The following is a 12608-nucleotide window of genomic DNA, read 5'->3' as shown; positions in this document are numbered from 1 at the left end:
TATAAACTTATACTTTTTCTGTTTAGTTTCATAAATTTCAGTTCATTATGAAACCATAGCAACTTGATTCACTCAAAACGAATTTAAAACGAAGAAGTTGTGGGTAAAATAAAATTGGATATTTTTGCTTATTTTAGCTACGTCAAACTTTGTAACAAACCTATACTAACCATAACTTAACTAACTTATATTGTATTATACATGTATTCTAATATATATTATGTAATCTTGATAGACCATAGACACGTATACAATGTTTTGACATATCATATCGACGTCATCTATATATATTATTTGGAACAACTATAGACACTCTATATGCGGTAATGTTCGAGTTAGCTATACAGGGTTGAGGTTGATTCCAAAATAATATATATACTTTGAGTTGTGATCGAGTCTGGGACTTGTGTACACTGGGTCGTGGATTGATTCGAGATAATATACATCGATTTATTTTTGTACTATTAACTGTGAACTACTAATTGTGGACTACTAACGTTGGACTGCTAATTTAACAACTTAAAACGTCAACACGTAATATATATATATATATATATATATATATATATATATATATATATATATATATATATATATATATATATATATATATATATATATATATATATATATTTGTTATAGGTTCGTGAATCAACCCATGACCAAGTTTAAATCTCGACGAATTAAAAATCTGTGAATGTGAGTTATAGACCCATTTTTACTCTCTAATATTTTTGGGATGAGAATACATGCAGCTTTTTAAATGTTTTATAAAATAGACACAAGTACTCGAAACTACATTCTATGGTTGGATTATTAAACCGAATATCACCCCTTTTAGCTTGGTAACCTAAGAATTAGGCAGACGAGAGGTTATGTTCCTAATTGACGTGAATCCTAAAGATAGATCTATTGGGCCTAACAACCCCCATTCAGGTTATGGATGGCTTTATTACTTCGAGATTATTATTATACAGACGAGAGGTTCTGTTTGGGGATATTCTATACATTAAAGTTAATGTCGGTTACCAGGTGTTCAATTCATATGAATGATTTTATCTTTATGCAGACGAGAGGTTCTGCTTATAAATATGAAAATCTTGTGGTCTATTATTACAATTTGATATATATATATATATATATATATATATATATATATATATATATATATATATATATATATATATATATATATATATATATATATATACACATATATATACATATATATATATATATACACACATATATATACATATATATATATACACATATATATACATATATATATATACATATATATATATACATATATATATACATATATATATACATATATATATATATATATATATATATATATATATATATATAGGCTAAACCTATAACTCACCAACATTTTTGTTGATATTTTAAGCATGTTTATTCTCATGTGATTATTAAGAGCTTCCGCTGTTGTATGCTAGCTAAAGACAAGATTTGGAGTCAGCATGCTTGTATAATATTGTTTAAAAACTGCATTCGAAAAATAAATTGTTGTATAATATTATTATAACCCATTATGTAACGGACGTGTGAAAAAGTGTATTTTAGATTATCATCACTTGATAATCTTTGTTATGTCTAATAAACTTTTATCGATAAAATAAAGGTTATGCTTTGTTTTAAAAACGAATGCATTCTTTGAAAAACGTCTCATATAGAGGTCAAAACCTCGCAATGAAACCAATTAATATGAAACGTTTATAATTGATATGAACGAGACATTTCAACAGATTTAGCAAATTTACACTTAAAATATATGTGTCATTGCAGCATTTCTAATAGTTTCGTTAATACACCGCCAATCTCACTCGTCCAACATGGCACCATTGGGAATACCATGACAATGTATCGCCAATTTTTACTAGCCAAACATTTCGTCTAATTCAAGCATAATGTATCACAAAGGAATTGAGAAAAATTGCTTATATATTTTACTTTTAGATTTGTATTATTATTTAATTAATTAATTTATAGTGTTTGAGGAATAGTGTAATGGTTTGGAGTGATATCTGATGAGTTACTGATAGAAATGAAATGAAAAGGAAATGGTGATGTGACAGTGTGTTAATCTGAAGAAGAGAGTCATGATTAGGAATGCTCTTATAAAAGGTGAAACTAGGAGTGTAAATGATATGAGTTACTCTACCTATACTCGTTAAAAGATTAATTCAAGTTGAGCTTAACGGAGCTCAAGATCAAGCTTCATGAAATTTTAAAGATCATTTACATAAAGCTCGAACAAGTTCGAGAGCTAAACTGTCCCTTACTTTGTATGTATATTATTATCATTTTTATAATAATATGCTATGTAGTTAAATAATCTATGCGTGTGCGGATTCATAACATTTTTAACGAGACTAAAAAAATACAATACTACGAGAGCTTTTTAAATAATGTACATGTTTTTTATGCATGTAAATGCAACAAATTATATATTAATATTATTTGATTTAATGCTGATAACATTGACAGATATAAGTTATAAACCACAAATTACATGATAAGTTGTAGATTCTATGAAATGTTTACATGTTGATAAACACATGTCCAAATTTGATAAATTATATACTCCCTCTATTCAAAATCTATTGTCATGTTTTGACATTGAAGGTCTGTTTCTTCAAACTTTGACTCTAAATATTTTAGTTTGTATTATATATTATTTGATGAAATTTATATTAACAGATTGGTTTTTAAATATATTTTTAACGATATAACATTTATCAAGTACTATGTAACACGTAAAAATAATTCAAAATTAAAGTTGAAAAAATGACATCTAAAGTAAAAATAGGACAATATATTTGGAACGGGGGAATATTTGATTATAAAAATAAATAGGAGGTTATCTCAAACTTTTATATATTACGGAGTATATTTTAATATCTGTCAATATTCATATTCATATGTGATTTAACCAACTTATATATAGAAATTGTTTCTAATTTAAAAGTTTTAGTAGTTGTATTTTTTTTTTCTCATTTGAATTTTGATATATGTGTGTGTATAAATTATATAATTTAAACATTAAATTCGAGGGCTCTGGGATTTTTCACCAAACCGAGTTTAAGACTAGTAAAACTCGAACTCGACTTGACTTATTTTAGTTTTAAAATTACGTAATATTATAATTTTTGATTTCCGTAAAAAAAAGACAAGTAAATATTTCACAAGAGAAAACAAATAATCTTTTTTACTTCCATCAAGAAACGCTTATAATAATAACTATTAAATATTTGCTTCGTTTCAAAATAAATGTCTTACTAATAATATGACATTAAATACATTGTTTTGAATTAAATGTCTTATTATGTCTAACATACAATTTTAAATTATGTAAAAAGATTTTATGCTTAGGGTAGAAAATTGTTCAGAAAGAAAGTATGACTAGAGAGTGCGTATAATGCGCAGTGACATCTGGTATCAGGTCTCGCGCTTAGGAGACTTGATTACCCGAGATTTACCTTCTATATGGGAGAGTCGATGTACTCGTTTATAAAAGAGTTTCCTCACTAATACAAAAAACTACTCCGTATCACTTTTGCGTTTACATTAGACATAACATTCAGATAAAATAGTTTAAGTAAAGATAAAAAAATATTAAAATTAATTGTTTATTTTTTATAGTTGACATTTATTTTGAGATTAATTGCAAAATGGAAATGTGAATAATTATTTGAATATAAAATATTAAATAAAGTAAATAAATACTCTAAATAAATAGAAAATAAAATAAACATTTTGTTCGGAGAGAGGAAAATTTTCGACACCTTCGATCAGATTATTGTATTGTAAACTCTCTCTCTCTCTCCGTCTTCACGTGAATTTGATCATACAATTTAATTAAATATACACGCACTCAGCCGATGAAAAGAACGTATATATATACCAATATACGTATACACATATACATATATACATACAGTGTTAATTTGTTTGGATATTTGATTGATCTACAGATCTAAACCTCACATGCGTTTGCTCTAATTTCTTCAGATCTCCATCCTTTTCATTTGGTACCTCAACCAATTATAACCTAACTTTTCAACTGTGTAAGTTATCTCTTATTCTACTTAGTTTATGGTTTTATCATCATTATCAATTCCTTTTTAACTTTCTAACCGCTTCTCCACTTATATTATATATGCTGATTGATTGATTGATTGATTGATATGTATGCTTGATTTTACTATACCCTATTTTTCTAGGGTTTAGTTTTTTTTTCTTCTAGATTTATTGGTTATATGATGTTGTTTACTGTATTAATGCAGGGAAATTGAACATTGTTAACAGAGATTTAGTGTGTTTTATAGTGTTATTGATTGACATCCAATTTTGGATGGTGATAATTTGGTGTTAAGTTGTGGTGAAATGAGGGATGTTATCAAGATTGATAAACTTTTTTAGGGCCTGCTGGCGACCTGCGATTGGTTCTGATGCAGCAGCTGGCAGGCAGGAAGGTCTTCTTTGGTTTAAAGACATTGGCCACCATTTAAATGGTGATTACTCAATGGCTGTGGTTCAAGCTAACATGTTACTTGAAGATCAAAGTCAAATCGAGTCTGGTTCGTTGAGCTTACTTGATTCTGGTCCATTTGGTACATTTGTCGGTGTTTATGATGGTCATGGTGGTCCCGAAACTTCACGTTATGTTAATGATAACCTTTTCGTTAATCTCAAAAGTGGGTGAAAAAACATATATATAGCTTTTTTGAAGTATTAAGGATCTTGTTATTGTGTATTGATTTTGAGGGTTTTGCAGGACTTGCATCAGAACAACAATCGATGTCAGCGGATGTAATAAGAAAAGCATTTCAAGCGACTGAAGAGGGTTTTTTATCGGTTGTTTCTCAACAGTGGACGGTGAAACCACAATTGGCTTCTGTTGGTACTTGTTGCTTGGTTGGTGTGATAAGTAGTGGGACCCTTTACATTGCTAATGTTGGTGATTCGCGTGCGGTTTTGGGAAGATGTGTGAAGGCAACTGGGGAGGTTATTGCTATACAACTATCAGTGGAACATAATGCGAGCATAGAGTCAATTAGGCAGGAGCTGCACACTTTACATCCTGATGACCCGCAGATTGTAGTTCTAAAGCATAATGTATGGCGTGTGAAGGGCCTCATACAGGTACACTTCATGTATTTTGTGGTTAGTTTTTATTATTAGAGAAGTTATTCTATTTCCCATAATTGTTCTTTGTTTAGTTAACTATAGAGAAGTTACACCTTTAGTTATTTTGTGTGTGGGTTTAATGATTTAAAAAAGACTGAAGTTGCAAGAAGCAAACTAGAGTGTGTGGCAAAAAGTGACTGATTCTGATGCGTTATTATTTAGGGCCAAAATATCTGTGAGTAAATTCACTCACTGTTCATAGCTTTATTAAACTGATTATTGGGTATGAACATTCCATTTGATTTATGATTCTTCAAGTCATTATAATCACGTTAAATGTAACACACCCTAAAACCACTTTTGTGTGATGGGTTTGCCATAACTTTTTTGATTATTTGCACATGATGCATGTTAGGTGAATAATTAGTTTTGTCTGGTTGGTTTGTTTGTAAGATGTTTAAAACGGTAACCTTATCCACGTTGGTTTACATGGAATTTGTAGTTATAGGAAATTTTTTCCTGGCTGTTAACATACGTTTTACGTCATCAGGTTACAAACCAAATTAAGTGGGAATAAACTATCTAGAATGTTAAAGTGTATCGTTTTTCTTTGCTCTAAATCTATCTATCGATATAATGTGGTTGATTTTCTGTGGATGAAAATTTATCTAGTAATCTTAACGCTTATATACCAACTACTCGTTTATAACATATGCTCTTGTTTATTCTAATGTTTTAACGTAGTTTATAAATGTTTTAAAGTGCTTAACATAATTTGGCATAGCTGGTAACTAATGTTGTTATTTACATTTGTCTAAAGTTTGTAGATCATAGGTATTTTGTACGTTGCAAGTATTAACAATTGATGTTGCTATGGTTTGGAACTATTTGTACAGTAAACTTTATTCAAAGCTAGCAACCAGTCAAAATCAGATTTCGATCTTTCTAACTTGAAAGATAATTTTTTAAACTATATTTGGGTTATGACAATTATGCACCTTAATATGTTTGGTTTTGCAGATATCCAGATCTATAGGTGATGTATACCTGAAGAAGGCGGAGTTTAACAGGGAGCCTTTGTATGCCAAGTTTCGTCTCCGTGATCCGATCCGACGGCCAATATTGAGTTCAGATCCGTCCATATCTGTGCATGAAATCCAACAGCATGATCAATTTCTCATATTTGCATCTGATGGATTATGGGAGCACCTAACCAATCAGGAAGCCATTGATATAGTCCAAAATAACCCTCATAACGTAAGAGCCTCATTCATGTGCTTAGAATTGGCAATTTTGACCCTCACTTATACAGCTCAAATTATATATTCAGTACATACTTACTTCCCTTGTCTTTATAGTAAAAATAAGTTTCATTATCATTTCAATATTATTGTTTGTGCAATCATAATTAACATATTAGGTGTTTATTGAAAAAGTGAAAAGGGGTGTTTATGGATCGGACTGATTTGCGAGTGACCCGTTTCAACTTACTGAGCCTTTCTTGACCCGTTTCAACTTACCGACGGAACGTGATGTTGTGTTGTGCAGGGAAGTGCGAAAAGGCTGGTGAATGCCGCCTTACAGGAGGCGGCAAAGAAGCGGGAAATGAGATACTCAGATTTGAAGAAAATCGAGAGGGGAGTAAGGCGGCATTTTCACGATGACATTACTGTCGTAGTCTTGTTCCTGGACTCGAATCTTATGAGCAAAGCAAGTTGTAAGGGCCCTACGGTGTCTCTAAGAGGTGGCGGTGTTAATCACTCGTCTAAAACTTTTGCACCTCTAGCAACCACCACCGCCACCACTTGAGTATTCGGGTATTTGTTAATGTTTTTGTCCTGCACACTCCATATTCTGGAAACAAAAGGGAGGGTTTTGGACATGAGAAAAGTATACTTTGAAGCAAATCTTTTTATTTTTATTCAGATTCAGATTCAGATTTGTTATTTCTTTATTTTGGTATGTAAGTAAGAATAACAAATAGGTTTTATCAATGTCCATTGTCTTCTTTGGTTCTTCTAATGAGCTCAAATCCGATTTTTATTGAGGAAGATTTTGAAAACCTATGATTGAATGAAGCTTAACTTTATCCAGGAAGGTTAAACATCTTGAAAGAAAAATAATGGAAGTGCTAGGAAATGCATGTGATCATTCAGTTGCTATATCATGATTCAGTTGTAAAATAAAGATACTGAAATTGAGTTCTGTACAATGGTAAGTGTGGAGCTGACGTCACAGATCTCTGTGAAGCATTCAGTATTCAATGATTCAGATGATACCTAGAAGATCTTATATTCAGTATCAATAAAAAAATAGGTATACATATTTTTCTGGTTAAATGTCAAAAGTAATCAAACATTTTACCTTTTTACTTTCCTTCCATCTTTTCGAATAAAGTCTATAAGATAATGGGTAAAACATCAATTTTAAGTTACTTTTCCTTGCTTTCAAGATAATGTTTTTTTTTTTTTAACCATCCAGGCATAGCCTGGTTGGCCACCAGTACTTCTAATGAAGTAAGAGGTCACGGGTTCGATTCCCTTCAAGGCAAAATACCTTGGGGCGAGCTCCATTTAGTGACTGATTGACTAGAGGATGCTTTGCCTGGTAGCGGTGGATGCCTGGCTTGCCATTTACCCGGGATTTACCAACTAGAGGGGGGTCATTATGGCTCGTCGCTAGGGGGTTCCTCGTAAAAAAAAAAAAAAAAAAAAACAAAATTGGTGTTTTCACTATTAAATCTAATTAATTCATTATGATTGTGTAATACAAGTATTAACTTTTTTATTTTTTATTTTTTTTTTCAAATAACAAAATTTATATAAAACCTCATCTTTTAGAAAAAGTGAAAGAATCCTTCGAAGAAACAACGAAAGGCTTAGACCAAACGCCTCAAACTTAAGAGAGCTCTTAATAAAAAAAAAAAGCCAAGCCAAGCAAACTAGCAACCAACAAACCAAACAGAACGCTAACAAACGCGAAACAAGATAGGACAAAAAGACAACACAATCGAAACTAACAACCACGAAATAATATAGAACAAAAAGACAACACAACCAAAACAGCAGAAGCATCCAAATAGCCCCTAGAAGACACTAAACGCCACATTTTTCAGCAGCCGATGAAGCCTTCCGTCCTCTGTTCCGATCCCTTAGACAATTTACCCTCAATTTGAGTATACTTATACGACACAGCCTTTTCCGATCTAGAGACATAATTAAAAATGAAAGCGAATTCGAAGAAGGCACAGAAGAACCATCCTTTACAACATCAACACTAGACGAAGGACCCGATCATGAGGCATAAACCAAGTCCTTTTGAACACCAACATCAGACGAAGCGATCGAAACAGGGGCACTACCAGGTCATCCTCGATCAATTCACAATCTAAAAAGCCAAAATCACAACCGACGTCCTTAGTGCTACACACTCGAATACCAATAAAATCCAATTCAATCTTCTTTATCGACATAGAAGACATCCTCGAAGCACCTCAACCACCCTTTTTGCCACGCCTAGCGAAACATTCGAAGTCGACCTTATGATTACGCGAAAATCCCTTGATACACAACTTTTGACGCGCCTTCCCGGAACATGGGAACGAAACCACATCCTCCTATGCATCCTCGTTAAAGTCGGAACAGGAGCTAAAGGTGAGACATGCGCATCATTTCGAACTTCAGCAAAGCTGGAATTGAATCATTGGTCTTCGAAACAGTAGCTCCCCGACTTATATATTTATCAAATTTAATTGGATGAGTTACAAACCAACTCAATTCTAAACCAAACAATCAAACGCAAATTTAGGTCATGGCCTCAAATCAACTATACGAAGTCAACCAATTAGGCATGTGATCTGAAAAGTAAAATTTGGTGATTTCAAATCAATATCAGTAAGTATGCGCAACAAACATCTTCTCTTGTCACTTTTTCTTATTTGATGTTTTCAATTAGTTTTCCATTATATTTTCCAAAATTGTACATTATATTTTTGTTAGGGATGTTTGGATTTGCGTTTTTAAAATTGATTAAGCGCTTTGAATAATTATAATCAAATAATCAGCTGTAGTAAAACGTGGTATAGACGGATGGTGTTTGGGTCAGAGTATATGCAGTTTGATATATCAATAATCAAATAATCAATGTTTTGAGTGTTTAGAAAATCCATCTTGTTCAAGGCTTACTTGGTAAAATGATTAAAATAGACATATTATTGTTAAAGTAAGTTTCACTAATAGTTTTTTAACATATATTATATAACATAATAGTATAAATACTATTTAATAATCGATTAAAATTAATATAAAAATATACTACGTAATAACGTTAAAAACATATACTGTATATTAGATTATTAACATGGTATTATCTTTGCTTTCTCTATCTTGAAATATTAGTTCATGGTACGTCACATAGATTGAGCAAACAACTGAGGGGGTAGAAAAAACTGAGGGATAAGGCCGTAAGGGTAGAAAAAACTGAGGGATAAGGCCGTAATTTTCTATGAGCAAACAAGTAAATTAAGACCACGGTTTTGCTGTAGTGACCCATAGCTTACTTCTTAGAAAACGCGTTTCCTGTTATAATTCAGTAGGCTTATTGAAATGTCCCGTTCTTATTGATTAAAAACGTTCCATATTAATTGATTTCGTTGCGAGGTTTTGACCTCTATATGAGACGTTTTTCAAAGACTGCATTCATTTTAAAACAAACCATAACCTTTATTTCATCAATAAAGGTTTAAAAAGCTTTACGTAGATTATCAAATAATGATAATCTAAAATATCCTGTTTACACACGACCATTACATAATGGTTTACAATACAAATATGTTACAACAAAATAAGTTTCTTGAATGCAGTTTTTACACAATATCATACAAGCATGGACTCCAAATCTCGTCCTTATTTAAGTATGCGACAGCGGAAGCTCTTAATAATCACCTGAGAATAAACATGCTTAAAACGTCAACAAAAATGTTGGTGAGTTATAGGTTTAACCTATATATATCAAATCATAATAATAGACCACAAGATTTCATATTTCAATACACATCCCATACATAGAGATAAAAATCATTCATATGGTGAACACCTGGTAACCGACATTAACAAGATGCATATATAAGAATATCCCCATCATTCCGGGACACCCTTCGGATATGATATAAATTTCGAAGTACTAAAGCATCTGATACTTTGGATGGGGTTTGTTAGGCCCAATAGATCTATCTTTAGGATTCGCGTCAATTAGGGTGTCTGTTCCCTAATTCTTAGATTACCATACTTAATAAAAAGGGGCATATTCGATTTCGATAATTCAACCATAGAATGTAGTTTCACGTACTTGTGTCTATTTTGTAAATCATTTATAAAACCTGCATGTATTCTCATCCCAAAAATATTAGATTTTAAAAGTGGGACTATAACTCACTTTCACAGATTTTTACTTCGTCGGGAAGTAAGACTTGGCCACTGGTTGATTCACGAACCTATAACAATATATACATATATATCAAAGTATGTTCAAAATATATTTACAACACTTTTAATATATTTTGATGTTTTAAGTTTATTAAGTCAGCTGTCCTCGTTAGTAACCTACAACTAGTTGTCCACAGTTAGATGTACAGAAATAAATCGATAAATATTATCTTGAATCAATCCACGACCCAGTGTATACGTATCTCAGTATTGATCACAACTCAAACTATATATATTTTGGAATCAACCTCAACCCTGTATAGCTAACTCCAACATTCACATATAGAGTGCCTATGGTTGTTCCGAAATATATATAGATGTGTCGACATGATAGGTCGACACATTGTTGATAAGGCTAAAAATGAACATATATTTCATAGCAAAATCCCCCAAGAAAGACAAGATTTTAGTTGCAATTGTTCCATTTTCGAGTAATATTCGTTTATTTTAAATAAGTGCGAAGACAAAAGGCGAAAACGAAGATTTGAAGACGCAAAGGTCCAAAATGCTAAAAAGTACAAGATACAATCAAAAAGGTTCAAATTATTGATGAGGAACGTCTAAAAATGACAAGAGTACAAGTTACAAAACGCAAAGTACACGATATAAAATAGTACGCAAGGACGTTCGAAAATCCGGAACCGGGACATGAACCAACTCTCAACGCTCGACGCAACGGTGTAAAAATTACGAGTCAACTATGCACAAGAATAAAATATAATATTTAAATAATTCATAATAAGAATAATATTAAATAATAAAAAGTTGTTAATTGAGCATAGTTCAGGGGTCATAAGTGAAAATTTCAATTTATCATTTGCCTATAAAAGGCCATCTAAATCGATGATTTACATACACCTTTTTCCAATCTTCTTTCTTTCTTATGTAATTTATATTTATATTTATAATATTAAGTTTAATTTAAGATTAATAATAATTGGGTTATTGTAAGAAATGTTTTACGGGTTTTAAAGTAGGAACTCTGTCCGTGTAACGCTACGCGATTAATAATCACTGTAAGTTATGTTCTTCCTTTTTAAATTAATGTCTCGTAACTAAGTTATTATTATGCTTATTTAAGCCGAAGTAATTGTGATGTTTGACTAAATATTAAGACGGGGTTATTGGATTTTGTACCATAATTAAGGTTTGGGCAAAAGACCGACACTTGTGGAAATTGGACTATTGACTATTAATAGATGGGGGGTATTGTCTAATTGAGTGACAACTCATTGGAGTCTGTCGAACCTATCTTCAAATTAATTATCCTAATAATTAATAATGATTATGGTTGTCCTATTTAGTGACGTTCATATGGAATCTATTATAATCATTTAATTAATTATTCGGGTTGGGTAATTGATTATTCAAACTGATCAAGTGGGTAAATTAATATTCATATCTAATCAAAACAGGGGTAGATTACATACAGTGATAACTGGTGTAATTGTTGACAGAAGTGATAACTGCGTCACAGTTTAAATCCTTAATTAGTTGGAATATTTGACTTCGGGTATAAGGGTAATTTGACGAGGACACTCGCACTTTATATTTATGACCGATGGACTATTATGGATAAAAACCAGATAGGTATCAAATAAACCATGACAAAGGACAATTAACCCGAGTAACAATTAATTAAAATCAAAACGTTAAACATCATGATTACGGAAGTTTAAATAAGCATAATTCTTTTATTATATTTCTCATCGTATCTTTATTTACTGTCATTTTATTACTCGCAATTTTATTTATTGTCATTTTATTTATTGTCATTATTTTACGCACTTTAATTATCGTCATTTATCTTTACGCTTAAAATATAGAATCGACAAACCGGTCATTAAACGGTAAAACCCCCCTTTTATAATAATATTACTACTTATATAATTATATATATTTTGTATAAATATAGTTAAAAATATAGTAAGTATCACCAGCTCCCTGTGGAACGAACCGGACTTA

At 31.3% G+C, this 12608-nt stretch overlaps 1 protein-coding gene across 2 annotated transcripts; it reads left to right on the top strand.

Moving 5' to 3' along the window:
• Positions 1 to 3898: 3898 nt before the first annotated feature.
• LOC139892101 (probable protein phosphatase 2C 60) lies at positions 3899 to 7569 on the top strand. 2 transcript variants are annotated; one of them, XM_071875137.1, is made up of 6 exons: positions 3899 to 4095; positions 4317 to 4727; positions 4808 to 5175; positions 6181 to 6417; positions 6709 to 6977; positions 7255 to 7569. In XM_071875137.1, exons 2-5 carry the CDS (start codon positions 4424 to 4426, stop codon positions 6967 to 6969), a joined length of 1170 nt encoding a protein of 389 aa, XP_071731238.1. In that variant the 5' UTR covers positions 3899 to 4095; positions 4317 to 4423; the 3' UTR covers positions 6970 to 6977; positions 7255 to 7569. The 2 variants fall into 2 exon arrangements, with proteins under 2 accessions (XP_071731238.1, XP_071731237.1); XM_071875136.1 differs by lacking the exon at positions 7255 to 7569 and having other exon boundaries at positions 3901 to 4095; positions 6709 to 7224.
• The last annotated feature ends 5039 nt before the right edge of the window (positions 7570 to 12608 follow it).

The sequence above is a fragment of the Rutidosis leptorrhynchoides genome, chromosome 2 (genome assembly GCF_046630445.1).
Source record: "Rutidosis leptorrhynchoides isolate AG116_Rl617_1_P2 chromosome 2, CSIRO_AGI_Rlap_v1, whole genome shotgun sequence".
NCBI classification, from domain to species: Eukaryota; Viridiplantae; Streptophyta; class Magnoliopsida; order Asterales; family Asteraceae; genus Rutidosis; species Rutidosis leptorrhynchoides.
This window is presented reverse-complemented; position numbering and strand designations above follow the sequence as displayed.